At 41.0% G+C, this 19,224-nt stretch overlaps 1 protein-coding gene across 2 annotated transcripts in view; it reads right to left on the bottom strand.

The window, feature by feature from the left end:
• Positions 1-19,224, bottom strand: part of PBX3 (PBX homeobox 3) — a 216,741-nt gene that overhangs the window by 34,283 nt on the left and 163,234 nt on the right. For both annotated transcript variants that reach the window (XM_063432286.1, XM_063432287.1), the window contains exon 3: positions 4,200-4,441. In XM_063432286.1, coding sequence (XP_063288356.1) covers positions 4,200-4,441 — 242 coding nt within the window. The remainder of the gene's footprint in view (positions 1-4,199; positions 4,442-19,224) is intronic.

The following is a 19,224-nucleotide window of genomic DNA, read 5'->3' as shown; positions in this document are numbered from 1 at the left end:
TGCCGAAGTATCCACGCGGCAGCTTGCGGTAGCGGAATTAATCACCTATGATTACCTGCTGGGAGGAGCACGATACGTGTTAGGTGTAGATGAGGGGTCCCTGGTGTGTACTTCATTTGTGCTATTTTTGTATTTAAGAAAGTGATTCATGGGGGGCGGAGCCTAAAGATTCCAAGATTTCTGGCAATTCTGCCTGTCACAAGGCATTTCAGTCACAGCAGAATACATTCCCAATAAACGACGAAATCGGGGGTATAAACACCGAAAACAGACACGATCTGGAGCCTGCGTGCACTCAGCGAGTCAGGGTAACCATGGGGCATTGAATTCACCAACAAACGAGTCTCACACTGCCCGGGAACCCTACCAACGCATATGGGGCCCACCTGCGACTAAGCCAGGGAGAGGCGGCCGCTCTCCTGGATGGTAAAGCCAGATCTCAACCCCTTCATGCACTCACCTCCATTCCCCCCCCCCCCTCTGGACCGGTGGGGGTCATCCCGGTCCACACTCGACTCCAAAAGCACCCAGCCGAGAAGACATCATAAGCATGACCCGGGCATGCTAAACTGCAGGCCCTCAAAGAGCACAGCTAAAATGGCGGCCGGCAACGCGACCCACATGGTGAACATGACACCGTAACCAACACCATGGAATGCACCCCTACAGCGACTAGAGGCGATACTGTTCCACTTCTGGGACTTACTCATGAGGCGGCAACAAGCAGCCCGACCCATGACACCTTCGCCACCGATGAAGGGTGAGCGGAACCGTGGGAGTGGAGGGAATACCCTTGGGCACAAAGTCGCCTCACCTATCCATCCACGCACAACCTAGCCCACCCGGGCTGCAGGTCATAGGGCGAAGAGCCCACAAGCATCGTCCACACTGGCGGAGGAAGAAGCAACGCAAGCGACGGACAAAGACCAGCTCCTCCGTCCCTCCCACAAGTGGAGTAAACCTGGACCCCAGTGGCAACCGAGTTTGTGGCAAGAAGATGCAGGCCTGCACACCAGCCTGGGGATGGGGGGACACCCTCACTGACACCAGTACTGCAGCAGGGTACAGAAACCCAGAACCGGATACTCATCGCCTATACAAAGAAGGCATCGGGTGAAGGAGAACCTGATGGGGGCCCTGTGTACTCGACGAAGCGGGACACTGTCACACTGCCAGCACTGCATGCCTTAACATGCCCTAACAGCGAGACTGTGGGCCCTACCAAGCGGTTGGAGACACTTGTGGACAATAAGCTTAATACTATGCATGCCTTATACCCTGCATCGCAGGTAACATGTTTCTTGATATGACGAATATAATTTGCTTCCAGCGAATAATTTCTAGAGCTTAGACAGAGTAGCGACACTGACACATGCCTGCCACCATGCCTAGTACACAATCGAAGGCACATGCTCACATACACCTGAGTCAAACCCGAGGAGCTTATATGTAAATCTGTGACCGTTTTACTTGATTAAAAAGTAAGCATTATGGGGGGCGTGGCCGACAACGGAGCTGAACGGTCGCAAATCTGTGGAGCTCCGTCTCGGCCCCACGGATAAAGAGACTAAAAACATAGAAAATTCAGCGAAAGATTCCTCTACCTTACCCGCCACCCGACAGCCGACAATATGGGGCGCAAACATAAAAAGATAATCCATATGGAGCGACCCGCGGCACCCGACATTCGGATCGCCTTCCAGAGGCCTCCTCAAGCGCGGCCTGCTAAGATGGCGCCGGAACCGCACATGGCGCAGGAGACCTCCGAGGAGTCCCAGGATGAGAGAGACTCGCAGACATCACCCCAACCCGAGGACACCCCTCACATGTCTGACTCGGATGATGATGATTCCCCATCCACAAAGGGGGACATCAAAAGGCTGCTAACAGACCTCAGACAAGTCTGGAAGGCTGACCTAAAGGAGACCCAGGCTGAAATTGGGATCCTCCAGCAAAGGGTACAGGAGGTGGAGACCAGAGAGAAACGCAGGGACAACCGCCTCCAAGACAACACGGAACGGCTGGACAAACTCGCCGACCAGGTTCAACGCCTGCACAACACGGTGGTCTCTCTGGAGTCCAGACACCGCCGCCGCAATATTCGTATGAGGGGCATTCCTGAAACGGTGAGCGACGAAGACCTGCTACTCTTCGCCCAGAGACTTGTTTCCTCAATGGGCCCAAGGTGCAACACAGACACCCCAATAATCGTGACTGCCTTCCGAGTGCGCAAATCACCAGCGGCACCAGCAGGAGCCCCCAGAGACACCATAGCCACAACCAGAGACATTACAGCGAGAGCCGCCATTATGGCCAGCTCCAGAACGCTGGGGACAGTCAAAATAGAGGGCTGTGAGGTGGCCTTATACAGTGACCTCCCCTTCTCTGTACTTGCTGCAAGGAGACAATTAGCGCCGGTCGCTAAGAAACTGAGAGAACACTCGGTCCGCTACAGATGGGACACAGCGGGTTCACTAGTAGTACTTCAGGGCACCGAGACATTCACTCTGACCCCCAATGATGACCCAGAGACTCTCCTCAAAGGCTTTGGTATGACTGCCTCCAAACACGGCAAGAGCAGTGCGGAACGCAGCACCTAAGGGAACTCACTGTCCACAGAGGCTGGATACTGCCCACTCTTTTGACCCCTCGAGCAGTCAACACTAGACGGCTCTCACCCTCTGATGTTTCGCATGTTTAACTGTTCTAATTGTTTTAAATGTTTTATCTAGGCTCAATGTCTTAGAGAGTGCAATACTGTCAGCAACTCACGACATCAGGGCAAGCGGCACTGCAACCAGCGCCGTACTCGCATAACCGCCCGTATACACATAGCTCAGGGCTGCGAGATTCCAAAGCCAGACAACCCCATTAAGCGATAATCTCAGCACATAAATGTAAATGATGTTGCCCATTATATGCTTCCATGACACTGTTACTTTAACTGAGAGTGTAAGGCTCATGATGGTAATATCGCATATGACTGTGCTTGTAACCATACTGCATTATTACTTGTTCTTACTATACCACATACAATGAGAAATGTATACCATGTGTACAAAACCAATAAAATACAAATTTAAAAAAAAAAAAAAAAAAAAAAAAGTAAGCATTATACTGTACAGACAGGGAACCGTCACATATTGGAATATCATTGATGTTTCTATGTTTAAAACCTAATCTTATAAGCAACAGTCCACCTGTATGATACTACTGGAAGGGATAGCGCTAGACATGTTATATTCAGATTAGCCCATGCAAGGGTCATAACTGCCTACAACCGGTGAATATCTTCAACGCTGCTTTTGTTATATTTTGTTCTGTTATTTTTGGTACGACTTCAGCCTGACTCACACTTTATTTACTTAATGAGTGTCTACGATATTGCATAGCCTACTGGTACTCCTTTAATAGCCTATCTAGACAGGCATTGCTCCTGGTTATAATCTGTTTTTGCTAAACGACAAGACAAAAATTTTTTTTACAAAAAATGAGGCATCACTATTCCGGAAATGTAATCCCTCAAAGTTACCGATGTACTAACCCTTCTATACGTTTCCCTCTTTTTATTGTGTACCCCATCTTGTATGCTTCAATAAAAGAAAGATTGACCAAAAAAAAAAGAAAGTGATTCATTCCGCTACAGCAATCTGCCGCATGGATACTTTTTCTGCTACTTTGAAACTCAGTTCTCTGAGCTTTGCCTATTTGTCACTGAAGGTTTACATTTCATTGTGGTTGCTGCGGCTGCTTTTAGCTTGGGATTAAAGCTTTTTATTTGAAGAAAATCAGGTGGCACTGGCGATTGTTTGCCCTTTATGTTTAAAAAAAAAACTGCTGAAAATATATATGCTTTGTATGTTTGGATATGGATAATAAAGAACCACCAATAGCATTGCTTTGTTAAAGGCCGTTCTAATTTACCTGTGACGATAGTCTTAGAACAATTGCTCATGTGGTGTATCTTAATTCACAATCACTTAAATTCTGGTGTATATTTTCTCATTATACTATTTAGAGCAGTTAATGATACTGTTAAAAAAAATCATGAGTGTGCATTAATATCTCATTAAATGTTGTTTTGATGTAATATTTAATCATGCATCCTCCCATATAAAATCATGTTTTTTTTTTTGTTTTTGTTTTTTTAATAAAGCTAAAAAATAGCTGCAAATTGTTTACAGTAGTGTCTTACTGACCTGCTCATACTTCTCCAGTTCCGTGTGGTAAATTTGCCGGATCTGACTGAGTTTTGCTCTGTAGTCGGAATGTTCTATTGAGTTATCTGAAGATCCACCTGATGCAGCAGCGGCTGCAGCTGCGGCAGCTGCACCGCCCCCTTTCTCTGGTCCAGAAACGCCTTCAGCCAAAAGCATGTTATCTAGTCTCATAAGCTGTGGATCTGGGGGATCTTCTTCTTGAGCTCCTCGGATGCTGAGACCTTCAAAGGAAATAGATAAAATATGTAAGGGGAAAAAAGTACCATGTGCCAGAACCAAGTATACGACCATACATAACAGCATATCATATGAAATAAAACATTTCTACAATGTCAATCGCTTCTTAGAAAGGAAGGTTCAAAGAGGCATATATTAACTACATTGTAAAAAAAAAAAAATACATGCTATAGTGCAATTTAAAATTGTGTTATTTTGGATAAAACTAAAGTCTCCTGTCTAAAACAGTCACTTCAAATGCATCAAATGTATTTTTTGTCCTTTCTTTTCTGATGGGAATAAATATGCTACAGACCATCAGAATTCTAGACAATTATAATTTTTGTCATTGACCAATGAGTACTATCTTATATGTGTTTGAGGTTTTCTTTTTCAGTCTTCCTTTTTTTATATATTCATTCTTTTTAACAGAAGTTATCTTTTCATAAAATAAATTTTTCATTAAATTTCAATCATCAGTAAGGTATTGTCATGTATAAAAGGGGGCATATTCAGGATAAAAATATAACCTTGCCTCTTTATAAATCAATGGTAAGACCACACCTTGAATATGCTGTGCAATTTTGGGCATCTGTTCTAAGGAAGGATATTATGGCAGTACAAGTATTGCAGAGGCGGGCTACAAAATAAATAACAGGAATGGAAGATTTTAGTTATGAAAAATGGCTAACAAATTTAAATATGTATAGTTTATAAAAAATGTGCCTCAGAAGGGATATAATACAAACCAAAGTCTGCTAAATCTGTTCATAAATAGAGCTATATATCAGACATAAGGTTGCCTATTTAAACTGGAAGAAAGGGAAAAGGTAAAGGAAAGGTTTTTTTATAGTAAAAACAATGATGTGGAATTCTCAGCCTGAAGAAGTGGTTTCATCAGTGTCTGTACAGATGTTTAAACATGGATGGGAGGATTTCTTGCAAAAGCATAGTGTTCTGTGATAAAATATTTAATATGTGGGGTAACAGCTTTTTCATCCAAGAGGAGATTTGACTGCTATTCTGAGGTTGAGAACGATTTTTTCCCTAGTTTGTAGCAAACTTGGAAAGAGCTTCAAACTGAGTTTTTTGCCTTCTTTTGGATCAACAGCAGAAACAGATGTGAGAATGGCTGAAGTGGACTATTGGCAGCCTATGTAACTATGTACATAAGCAGTGCTCAGCCATGACAGATCAGAATCTGATTCATGCATGGAACAATGACTATAACTACGTATATTCCTTTGCATCATTCGTTCTACCATGCTTACGGGCTACTCAATTATTCAGCTTCTAAAAAAAACTGAAATCTCACTATTTAGGTTTTGTCTATAACTATTCCTATAATTTCCTATTGGCACTCCAGTTTAATTAGTTGCCATACCAATACCATAGGATTCTTACTTTTGTTTTGCATTGGCAAGGGATATTACTATTGTTTATAATGCAAATTATGGGGAATTTCTCAAGTGAATCTAACTCCCAGATAAAGACTGAGCATCCAAATTGTCTCAAATCACATTTCCTTTAAAAGTGCAATAATACTATATACAGATCACATCCCAATACAATTAACCTCTTTACATTTGTTTACCTAAGTAACTACTGGCTGAATTCTCTTTATGAACTTTACTACCATGTGGGTTATATAATGTTTGCGGTGCTCTATTTTGATGTACAAAAATCGCAATAGAAGTCAGACTGCAATATGCACACCATGCATATTTCTAAAATGCAACAGTCACTGCATCTATATATATGCACAAAGCAAAAGAAATGGAAGGATGGTAGAGTGACCACTGGTCACTATACATGTATTGCATTGATAACTAGTCTGCTCACCACTCATTACACTCAAAATAGCCTTTACTTGTACTGTAACAGGCTTTTTGATTTAAAGGACCACTATAGGCACCCAGACCACTTCAGCTCAATGAAGTGGTCTAGGTGCCAGGTCCCTCTAGTTTTAACCCTGCAGCTGAAAACATAGCAGTTTCAGAGCATTCGGCGCTGACATTGGCAGGAGGAGGAGAGTTCCCCAGCGCCGAGGGAGCCCGGTGCTGAAGAAAGGTAAGTGGGAGGGGGGCCCTGAGTGTGGGGAGGACCTAATGACCATATAGTGCCAGGAAAACGAGTTTGTTTTCCTAGTACTATAGTGGTCCTTTATATTATATTTCAAATTTATTTTGTATCTACTTTGTTGGCTTTTTCCTCCTGTACCTTTCTTGAGGCTTGTCGAAAAAAACTGACACACTGGTGTTGCTACTGTAGCATAGGTAACTTTCAGATTTTAAATGCTGAACAAAAACATCAGCAAATACAACAATGAATGTATAAATGAACATCTGCTGGAAGTATCTTGAGGTCCTGATGAAACTACCCTTGGAGCAAAATGCTTAGATCAGCAACTGGGAATGGACCTATTACATCTTGTGCAGAACATACAGGATTATTTTAAGTGTTTCCCCACAAGGATCTATCTATATTTATAGATCTGCAGCTGGCTTGTCATGTGAATTCACACATTAATGAAAACGTTTTTAATAATATGGGATACCTGTGGGACAGAAGGTGACATAATAATGTGGATATGAAAGACGCTAGTGGAGACGAGTGTGTTGCCTGTATGCCACCAGCATTTACAATCAAGATGGGTAAAAATACTGCAGGGGTGCTTAAATGGGCAATAGGAACATTGGCCCTCGGGCTGTAGTTAGCCTAGTCTTCCTTTAATTCTCTGAAAAACCAAGAGCTAAATGTCAAGATATCAAGAAGAATAGAGTAAGAAAAGGTTTAGATAATCTGGACTGGAGGAAGAGAGAAAATAGGTCCAGGTTAGACTAACAAAAACAAAGTTAATGAGGCTGCCTTGGGAAAATAAATTCAATATTTGATAAAAAAAAAAAAAGTATCTATTTATCCATTACGCATTGCTTACAGATCTGGCCCAAATCTGAGAAGCCTCTTTCAACTCTTGATATAAAGGCTTCTGAATATGATTTGGTTGATAATGTGTAAAAGCCTGGGGAAAACATGGGGAAACCAATATTTTGAAGGAATGCACCACAGGATTTCTTAAACCTTCAGAATTCCAAAGCAATTTTTTTTTTATAAAACAATGTGTGCAGTTTGAATGCATTTAAACATTAAATTGCCAGAGGGGTGAAACTTGAACTGTTCTACAAAAAGCTGTTACTTAAAATGTCAGAGTGCCAAAAACATTTAGATGAAAAACGCCTTCGACAAAGCAACCAAGAGGAACAAAAAAGTATTTAGCACATGTGTTGTCTGTAGACATTTTAATTTTGACAAAATGCCGAAATGATTGTTCTGCAATCAAGATATGGCTCAACATTTTCTCTGTATTATTGCAACAAAAGCAAACCCCCCTCCTCTGCCATATAATGTGTACATTTAGGTTTATACGTCTTTATTGCCCTACTAACGCTGCTAATTACAAAGCTGCCAGAGAATAATTACCCTGAATATACCTGTGAATAGCTTTTGATACATTCGGTTATACTGTCTGTCCCATGCGTGTTCTTAGCTAACTAAAACACAATGCTCCTGTAAGATTTCATCTGTTCTGGGGCTTAAATTTTATTAACACACTCCAAAGCATTGTTCAACATGGTTCTGTGTTTGTTACACATGTAAGAGATGCGAGGTCTCCCTGATCACTGGGTGTCTTTCAACAAATCCTAATTAAGTATCTTTCAATGCATAAACACCTGCCATCCTGGTCTACATAGCAGATAAAGAAAGGTCTGAAGAGGAGGTGTAATTCCAGCTCGATTAATGAAATTGCAGGTCAGAATATTAACCTCTCTGTAATACCTGCTCCCACTCTTGTAACGCCGCAGTAAAACGTCCACTCCGGGCACCTCCTGATTGCAGGGTATGGTTAAATGTAATAATCTCTGGCTTTTTTTCAGCAGCTCATTAAGGATTCATTAATATATGGGCAAAGCTTTTGAATTATAAATAAACAGATTAGCACCCTGCGGAGCCTGGACCGTACGTTTGCCTCTTTCCAGCAGAACAATATTGCAGAGTGCAATCAATGCCCTCATCTGGGACTTAAGGTGCACATGCAGGGCACGCTGTGTCTGGAACTAAACGCAGCCAAATCATTTTACTGCTACAAGAAATGAGTTTGGACAACACCAGTGCTATGGAATTTATATGAGTAACAAGTGTATACACTTGGGACTGCTCATTTACACTATTAAAAAGGATGAGCAAATGTAGTATGAAAATGGACTAGAGTTTATATCATTGTTAAAAGGGTAAATAATGGTCTGCCATCTGCATATATAACAATATATGAAATCTATTTCCATCCTTGGCTCTATTTATGGCTAGTTGTCTGTTTTACTTCAAATTATTTTGGTGCTTTACATAAAGAAAGAGCAGGGGTATTGTCTATAGCTAGCAACTACTCAGACAATGGATGGAGGAGAGTCTATTATACACTAGCCACACCAGGAGGGGTGAGAACAATGGAACAATGGGATGTATATGTCACCGAGAAAAAATAATAATCAGTGTTTAGAAACAGATTACGAATAAAATGTTGTCCAGTATATTCACTACAAACACATTTCTTTAAATAAATGTCATGTTTGTAGCAAGTACCAATCTTGGCATCTTGTTAATAAAAAAAATATTGTATGGTATAGTAAAAATGGTATTAAAGCAATATCCTTTTTTTTTTTTCTTTATAAATAATAATGATGTTAAATACAATGAATCCATCTGCTAGACAAAAACCAGCAGGACCTTGTCTGTACAAGAATATGATGTTCAAACTCGGCAATACAAATTATTTCACTGACGCACAAATACAAAGCCAAAAGCAAATGTACAAAACAGGAAATGACTATAGGGCAAGGGTGTGATATCTAAAAATTATACAAGGAGCAATAAACGAACCACAGAAGGTGTATTCTTCTCAGTTTCCTTAAACAATACATTTTAACAACCATTTTGAAACTGTAATATAAAGTCTTCCAGAGGATACAAAATGGCGTTTCCATATATAGGCATTTATTCAATGCAATGTTTTCCTATATATCCCAGCTTACATAGTGATCTCCAATATCTCACAACTATGGGGAATTTTATGTATGAACACTGAGTAACACAAACAGATTTGAGAACATTAATAAAACGATTAGAGCCATCAATTTAATGGTAAAGTGTCAAATTCTGGAGCCCAACAAACTCTCCCAACATGTAGCGAGGAAAGATCATCAATCAGAAAGGTGGATTGCACCTCAGAGCTGGTAATGTTTTGTTTATGCCAAGAAAATGACAAACAAAAGCATCTATCCAATTATAATCTGTTGATTAAGATATGGATGCATCGAATTAGACTACAGATAAAAACAGTATGGCTTATGCATTTAAGCTTCTTGCAGCAAAGTAAAGCTAGCAGCCCTCTGAAATGGCAGGGTTTTTTTTTTTTTTTTTGGTTTTTTTTTAAATTCTTTATTTTTGGTGTGCATAAGAGTAGTAACAAGCTTCAATGCGCCACAACAGCGACATCAAGGTACAAAATTGAACATTGCATTATAGGTTGCGGCAAAAGATTGTCAGGCACAATTTTAGTTAAAGTAATATGATAGCAATCATTTAGGTTCTCGAGTAGTTGGAGCTTTTAAGCATGCAATGTAGCTAACATGTATAAACAAGTTTGACTCAGTAGCTTAAAGTAAGTATTAACAGTATGAACACACTGAAACTACGCTTGCCTGTGCTTAAGAGAGGGACATGCATTACACACATAAAAATCTGGGCTCTTTGTAAAATTATATGTCTAGCTAGGTACACAGCTGAGTGAAATGAATGACATCAAGCTTATATGTTTGGTAGAGGATATACTATGTTGAGTAGTTTAAAGTTCAGGCACATTGTTAATGTTAGGTTCTGGCATTGCCCTTAGAGCAACACTACATGAATGAGACAGACATATGTAAAATAACGATATGTGCAGAACAAAATAAATCAATGAAAACTGTGCTCATCTGTAGTAAGAATAGTCCTCGGCTATCAGGGGTTGGGCATGACAGCCCCGCAGGTAGAGGCAACAGGCGTCCTGGGGAAGTGTGAAACTGCCGCAGGGCACATGCAGCCAGTCCGCCCTAGGTACCTAACCCACGCCAGATCTTGAGGCCTGCCACTGGGTAGCGTGGAGCCACTCGGCGATATGTTGCAGCCAGCTTCTCCGTGAGGTGCAAGATGTCTTTATGACAGCGAGGTCCGAGCTCCGCTCCGGTGGGGTGGACTTGATAGTTGGAGGCCGTCTGCTTATGGAGGCGTATCGCCGGTCGCGGTACCGGGGTGCAGGCAGGTAGGTTATATTTCTCTCTGTACATGTGGTGCTACACCGCGCCCCGGACCGACTCAGCCCTCCAGTCCGAGGTCGCATGAAAGGTTGTCTCTCAGCCGCCTTGTGTCTAAGTGAAGTGCAGCGTCTGACCCTGCGGTGCGCCGCCTTCCCCAGAGCCGGTAGAGCTGTTGGTTTGGGCATGATTCTCCGAGGCAGGTAGGTCTCAGTTTGCTGCTGCGCAGAATGGAGCTTCCGACTTCTCAGTTGTTGCCCTACATTAAGGAAGAGTCTATCTTGCCTTGTGTGGATGTCGCTTCGGGCATCACTGGCGTGTGTAGCCCGCTTGGTATCCGCCATTTTGAGTAAGGCGATGTGTTGCCCTCCCGCTCTCCCGCCTCGTGGCCGAGGGCATGAGGATAATGCCGTCGGTAGGTGCTCTTCAAGGGTGTGTGCCCCAGCCAGCCGTTCCTCCAGCTTTGTCCAGAAGGCTGCAAATGTGGCATCCAGCCGTTGTAGAATATCGGGCCAGTGCGCCTTGTCTTGTGGTTCAGGGGCATTTGCCGCCATTTTCAGGTTAGTAAGCGCTGCTTGGGTGTACATCCCCCTGTGCTGTTGGGGTCCTTCAGAGACCGGGATAACCCCCACCGGTCCATAGGGGGGGGAACGAGGGTCCAGTCGCCAGCTGTTTGCCCTTGGGGGCAACCGGGGAGCGGCCGCCTCCCCAGTGCCGTGTGGACTTGTAGGCCGCAGATATTGCTCTGGTAATCCTTGCAGGGATGGCATCATGTTTGGTGTCAGTGTGAGCCCCGCTAGTTCCCCTCTCGATTGGTGACCTTTTTGGGTCGTTTGTGGGACACCTGCAGCTTGTATATAGTAGTTATTGCCCAGAAAAGCAGGAGCCATTCTGTTCTGCATCCTCTCAGTTCGGCGGCCAGACCCCGCCCCAGGGTTTTGTTTTTTAACCCCTTAAGGACACATGACACGTGTGACATGTCATGATTCCCTTTTATTCCAGAAGTTTGGTCCTTAAGGGGTTAAGGAGAACAAGCAACACATCAAGTCAATAGTAAATATTCTTATAGCACTACATTGTACCAATTATGCAGCCAAGGTATCCAACATGATTTTGTAAATTCAGTCACCCTGTTATTAATACAAGCAAGACATTTCCCAACATGATAACATTGATATACCCCACAATGCTCTTCAAACCATTTCTATTCTTACACAAACTGGGTTTTGTTTACTAAACTCTGAATTAAAGTAAACTGAAAACCAAATGTCAAATTTTAGGTTAAAATAGCCAAGCTGGGACTATAGCGGACATGGGGAATTTTTCCAGATGAGCTGTTTCGGCCAAAATTTTGCCACTTGGATTTCACATCCTTCTACAATTCAAAGTTTATTGAATAAACACAAATATTTACAAATAAGTATTTCTTACCCTGTACATTAAACTTAAAGGGATACTATAGAGTTAGGAATATAAGCCTGTATTTCTAACAATATAGTTCCCTCTGCCTCCCCCCTCCCTCACGCCTCTCTCCACCCACAGCATATAAAGGGTTAAAGATGTTTATTCACTTAAGTGATTCCCACGTAGATGTCCCTCGGCGCTGGATAAGCACTCCTCCAACATCACCCGACAGGGGATAAATGTGCATGAGCGTCGAGGGCTGTAAGGGCATTACAGATATATCCTTCGATCAAGAAGCTATTACCTTACAGTTGAAAAATTATATAATTGAATATTCAATTTTTGCAAGTATGCATCCAGTTGCTGTTTAAACATCTGTACGGACTCTGATAAAACCACTTCTTCAGGCAGAGAATTCCACATCCTTATTGTTCTTACGGTAAAAAAAAATTTCCTTTGCCTTAGACAAAATCTTTTTTCTTTCAGTCTAAACACATGACCACCACGTGTCCTATGTAAAGTCCAGTTTGTGAATAGATTTCCACACAATGGTTTGTATTTGCCCCGGATATATTTGGATAATGTTATCATATCCCCTCTGAGGCAATGTTTTTCTAAACTAAAGATGTTTAAATTTGTTAACCTTTCTTCATAGCTAAAATGTTCCTTTACAGGAAAGGTTAAAGCATCTTAACATGTTTAGCTTGGAGGAAAGACGAGACTGGTGGATATGATAGAAACATTTAAATACATAAAGGGAATCAACACAGTAAAGAAGGAGACTATATTTAAAAGAAGGAGAACTACCACAACAAGAGGACATAGTCTTAAATTATAGAGGCAAAGGTTTAAAAAAATATTTCAGGAAGTATTACTTTACTGAGAGGGTAGCGGATGCATGGAATAGCCTTCCAGCTGAAGTGGTAGAGGTTAAGACAGTGAAGGGGTTTAAGCATGCGTGGGATAGGCATAAGGCTATCCTAGACTTAAGATAAGGCCCGGGACTAATTAAAAGTATTTTGAAATATTGGGCAGACTAGATGGGCCGAATGGTTCCTATCTGCCGTCACATTCTATGTTTCTATGTTTCTATGTTTTTTAGTGCCGTAATATCCTTCTTTAGAACAGGTGCCCAAAATTGCACAGCATATTCAAGATGTGGTCTTACCAGTGATTTATAAAGAGGCAAAATGATATTCTCATCCCGAAAATTAATGCCCTTTTTCATGCATGACAATACGCTACTGGCTTTAGCCACTGCTGATTGACATTGCACATTGTTGCATAGTTTGTTGTTTATAACAATTCCCAAGTCCTTCTCATGTGTTGTTATCCCTAATCACTTCCATTAAGGGTATAAGTTGATTTGCATTCTTTACGCCGAAGTGCGAATTTTTCTACATTAAATTTCATCTGCCATTTGAGTACCCAGTCCCCCAGTCTATCTAAATCCATCTGCAGCAAAGTAATATATTGCTCACATTGTATTACTTTACAGAGTTTTGTGTTATCTGCAAACACTGAAACATGACTTTCAATACTTTTTTCAAGATCATTTATAAAGATGTTAAATAGAAGGGGTCCCAGAACAGAACCCTGAAGGACACCACTTGCCACCTCTGTCCAGCTTGAAAAGGCCCTCCTCATAAGAAAGCATTGAATCAATGCTTTCCTATCGGGTTTTCACTGACACTGGATGCCCTCATGCAGAGCGTTAAGACATCCAGCGTTAGGAAACCTAAAGTCCAGTAAAATCACGGACCGTCTCTATTGGCTGTCTGCAGCACTAAGACAGTCTTTAGTGGCTGTCTACAAATGTATACATTGCAGTTTCTCAAGATCTGCAATGATTTACATTGCAGGACTACAGGCAATACAGACACTGTATCTAATCCACTTCAATGAGCTGAAGTGGTCTGAGTGCCTATAGTGTCACTTTAAAGTATATTATAACCCCATAATAACTTTTTTTATTTTACATTTATATATATTTATTTTGTATTTTTTTTTTTTTAAATTAAGCACTATGTTCAACATTTAAGACATTGGCAGCAACAGATTAATTGGTATAATGGTATAACAACAAAACATTTTTTTAACAAACAGTTTGTTTGGCTCTGCATTGCAAATAATCACAATTTGTTTTCAAATGATTTATTTTCACATATTCCCGTAGACCTTGATGGTGACTTCTGTAGATAAATCATTTGTAAAATGTTTTTTTTTTTCTAAAATATTGTAACTATTTAAAAAGCATATCCAAATGAATTAAATTTAGGCCTTAGTGTGAATGTGTCCCCATATCTCCCAACAGTCCTGGTTCAAGTGGCACAGTCCTGTTATAATAAATAATAATACATTTCAATACATTGATTTGACACCTGTGGTTGGTAAGGATCCCTATCAACATGGACATTTTTTAGACACTGAAGGGCCAGTTTTTTGGCATAGCTGCCACTGCATTATACCAGCCAGAACCACTGCATCAAAGGCACAACCCATGTCCAGCACTACCCTGTCATGTCCTAAATTAATACTGTTTCAGGAAACATGGGTGCCAGGGTAACCTGTAAAAACTCTCATAACTATTACTTAAAGCCAGGACTACAATCAGTTAACAAATCAATACACTATATGAACTGGCTGGCTGGCTCAATGTTTATGTTTATTAATTTAAGAATTTGCCTATTTTTACAATTATGGCTTTTAACGCCTTTTCTTCTTCTACAAATCTATCTATTATGTTATATAAGCAGATCATTTCTTGTCTCTATGTGCTACGAATACTCTAATGTCCTATGTTATTTTAACTTAAACTTATGTCACTACTTCTTAGAACCACTTCCTTGAGTACCCCAGGATTACATTAAAAACTGCTAATAAATATTCCTATTATTCTATATAAACCATGTTCCTGAAACTTATTCCATTACACTGGGCACACAGGTACATGATAGTTCTAACTAAGTCAATAGGCACAATTCTGAATAGTTTGTTTGTCCCGTGGAGAACCCATTGTCCCTGGACATCCAAACCTCTGGCAATGCAGGGGTTAGTCAACTGGTGAACGATTCCTGTGTCAGGTATATTAAATATAACACCGCAGCGCTCTGCACATTTCCACGCCAAGCCGCCTGTCACTTTCGCTTCAGTCATTCTGTATTGAGGAAAAATGCAGCGGTGGGAATTTTACAAGGAGCTGCTCAGTTAAATGGACATAAATCACAGGTTTCATTCAAAGCGAATAATCACTGGCCATAAAGAGCTACTTGTCTCTTACTATATATTACCGGAACTTTCTGCCAGCAATAATGCAGCCATTCATGGTGAGGGGGAAACACAGCCAGGCATTAAGGACTGACATGTAATCCTGTTAGGGGGCTGATGTGCCGAGTGGGGCTGACATTTTTATCATGTGTCCACTTCAATTTGGAAAACCTAGCAGAGAGGGGGAAGAAAATGATTACTCGGCCTCTCCTGGTGCGAATCTCCCATGTTTCGGTGATTGCATAGGAGACAGAGGAAAGATGTGCTGTGAAAGATGTATTTTACTACATAGGGAGTTTAAATCCATCTGGCGTTTGTCACTAAAACTTCTAGTTAGCCTCGGTCACCAGCAGAGGTGCTATGAAATAATGAATATATGAAACCTTAACCTCCTCAGTGCTAAAAGCTTGCCAGACATTCTAGCACCATGCGCTAACAACTCATTCTAGCATTGAGAGGTTTAAAAACAAAAATTCGTAAAAGTGAAATTTTTAACAGGTATTTTTGTAGAAGTGCATTAATGTTGTAACTCACTGAATTTTCTATTGGATGCAACCTTTTTGTAGTCATTAGTCAAAGTAAAATGATAGAAAAATGTTTATGTCTTAAATTACAGATAACATAAAAGTGACACATAATGGAAACCTAAAAACGATGTTTTAAATGTTGTTGCGTGATAATAAAAAATTAGGAATTACTTCTAATATGACTATACAGTGGTCCATCATCACAATTTACCATTAACCTCACATGTACCCTTGAGTCTACATCATACGGTTATTCACTAAAGTGAGAATTGGGAAGTTAATTCCAACTAAATATTAAACTTAAGCCCAAAGTATTTGAACTGGATGCATAGCTGACTTGGATATTGTTTTCCTAATTTGGCTAGCTTGACCTTACAGGGACTATAGGCACCCAGACCACCTTATCTAAATGGGGATGGGGGCCTAGGACACTATAGCGTTAGGAATACACTTTTGTATTTGTAACACTATAGTAGTGTTCCTTTAAATGTAATATTCACTTTAAATTCTCATTTCTAAATTACACTGTTAACAATCTTCGTTGCTTGTGACATGCAGGTTCTGTGCTTTACACATATACTGCTGCTGCAAAGTAACAGAGATAGTGTGTTGGCACACCAAGGGCACATGCTAGGAGTTCCTGATAGGACCCATATGGGGTCAGGAACACAAACATGTATAATGTTAAAAGCACCATCAAGCCCCCTGGCTCCCTCCTGCCTCCCTAAATATATTCAAGCCTGCAGCTGCTGCCTCTGACCCTGCCCCTGATCTGCCTACTGTCTGCTGACATCATCAGAAGTGGTGGTCTGATCCAATCACAATGCTTCACCATAGGATTGGCTGGGACTGTCAAGGAGGCAGATCAGGGGCAGAGCCAGCACAAGTCAAGCACAGCCCTGGCCAATCAGCATCTCGTCATAGAGATGCATTGAATCAATGCATCTCTATGAGAAAAGTTTAGTGTCTGCATGCAGAGGGTGGAGACAATGAATGTCAGTATTGCACACTGTGCAGCACTGCCCCAGGAAGCACATTAAGTAGTCATCTGAGAAGTCGCAAGTGGAGTTATCACTAGGCTACAATGTAAATACTGCATTTTCTTTGAAAAGACAGTGTTTACTGCATAAAAGCCTGAAGGTTTTAAGATTCTACTCACGAGAACAAATGCAATAAGCTGTAGTTGTTCTGGCGACTATAGTGTCTCTTTAACGTGTACATATTGATCCTAAGTGCCACCTTTGTTCCTGACCAACGGCACTCTTGACGGTTTCTTTTATTATCCCTTGGTGGTGTCATTATTAGTTGACCAATTATTCATTTTATCTTTCTTCGGTCTCCTCCTGCTGTACTGCAAACTAGTTTCTGGAAAAAGCCACATCAGTCCTAGAAACACAGTGGATCAATTCTCGTGTGGAAGTATGTCTTTGACAAGGATCTTGATATTACTATATACTTTAATACTAGATTCATCAATTCTGAACTCACATTTGCAAATATGACTGCCAAAGTGTGACATCAGAACGCTATATTTTTCATTTCAAGAAAACAGTGGGGGCAGAGGAGGTTTAGTTACTTATACCAAGCTGAAATGTATTCCTAGCAAGAAAGATACATATACAATGTACAGATATTTTATCTTGATGTTTGGGTAAATTTGCCTCTGCCACCACCAGTTAGTATTAACTTTATGTTTGGCATATGGCAGGATTTAATTCCTGGAGTGTTTGAATTCTAGCAATTTCCCCATGTATCCTCTAAACTTTGGCCTGAATTAATGGGATAGTTCTAACATTTTGGGTATTTATCCTGTAACTTCTGGGAATGTATCCAAAGTTCCAGCAAACTGCTAGTTCATATGCTTTTAGCTTGGATTTTGGGTGTGGAGAACCGTGCGTGCTGTGCTGACTCCACCTACTATGACAAGACTTGTCCAGTATACCCTGATTCTTGGACCTTTTATTCTTTGCCCAGTTCATCTTAACATTTGTTCCTTAGTTTTTTTCCTGGTTATACCCCAGGCTAGATCCAACAATTCTTTGTTTTAATTAATCCCTATAGCTAGGTCAGTTGTATAATTTATTTGTGTCTACATAATGTGTCACGTGCTTATGGCATTGATACCTTTTAAGATAAACCTTCATCTGGTATCTATAGTCCCAGAAAGGGACAATTCTGTTCTGTTATTTCATGTTTTCCAGAGTTCTTAAAGGGACACTCTAGTCACCATAACAACTATAGCTTAATGTAGTTGCTCTGGTGAGTATAGTCAGTCCCTGCAGGATATTTACAGTAAATACGGTCTTTTCAGAGAAGGGGCAGTGTATACATTACAGCCTTGGGACATCTTCAGTGGTCACTCGTCAGATGACTACTGGAGGTGCTTCCTTGGGAAGTTCAGCACTGATATTCAGTGTTTCCACCCTCTGCATGGAGACACTAAACGTTCCTCATAGAGATGCTTGATCCAATGCATCTCTACGAGGAGATGCTGATTGGCCAGGGCAGCATTTGGCTCTGCCGCCTGGCCTGCCTCCTTGGCAATTTCAGCCAATCCAATGATTTGATATTGGAAAGTATTGTGATTGGCTGAGATCATCACTTCTGATGATGTCAGCTAAAAAGGCAGATCAGAGGCAGAGCCAGCACCAACACCAATAAATGTAAGATTTCACTATATTTAGGGTGGAAGGTGGAAGCAGGGGGGGGGCTAGATAGTGTTTTTAACACTATAGGGTCAGGGATACATGTTTGTGTATTCTGACCCTATAGCGTTCTTTTAATTTTCTATTATACCTGATATATGTAATCTTATTCCGGAATGTTTTGATGTCCTTGTCCTCTATTTAATATGTTCCTGTCTTTAAAATTATGTAATGTTAATAATTGTTTCTTTATTAATCTAGCACAACGTTGCACATCATGCTATATTTTTCTGTATTCCAGTTCCTTATCAAATATTATCTGCTGTTAATTCTGATTAGCCCCTTTGAAACTTTGATTCTCAGGTTCCTGTATATATACTGCATATATTCACAAAACTCTGGTTCTGATTACCTGGAGGTCCTAGGGAGCCCCTATTCTGTTGGTTTCTCCGCCAGTCACACAAAGGTCAGTTTTAATTGCTCCCACTCCATGTACATAAGAGAGTATCCTATTTGTTTCCTCCTCCTCTGGTTTTCATTCAGAGCTCTAGGAAACTGCCAAAATAGAGATTTATATACTTCTTCTGAGTATAACTTG

Source organism: Pelobates fuscus, chromosome 9 (assembly GCF_036172605.1).
Source record: "Pelobates fuscus isolate aPelFus1 chromosome 9, aPelFus1.pri, whole genome shotgun sequence".
NCBI classification, from domain to species: domain Eukaryota; kingdom Metazoa; phylum Chordata; class Amphibia; order Anura; family Pelobatidae; genus Pelobates; species Pelobates fuscus.
The sequence above is the reverse complement of the archived record's forward strand: the minus strand, read 5'-3'. Positions and strand labels throughout refer to the sequence as shown.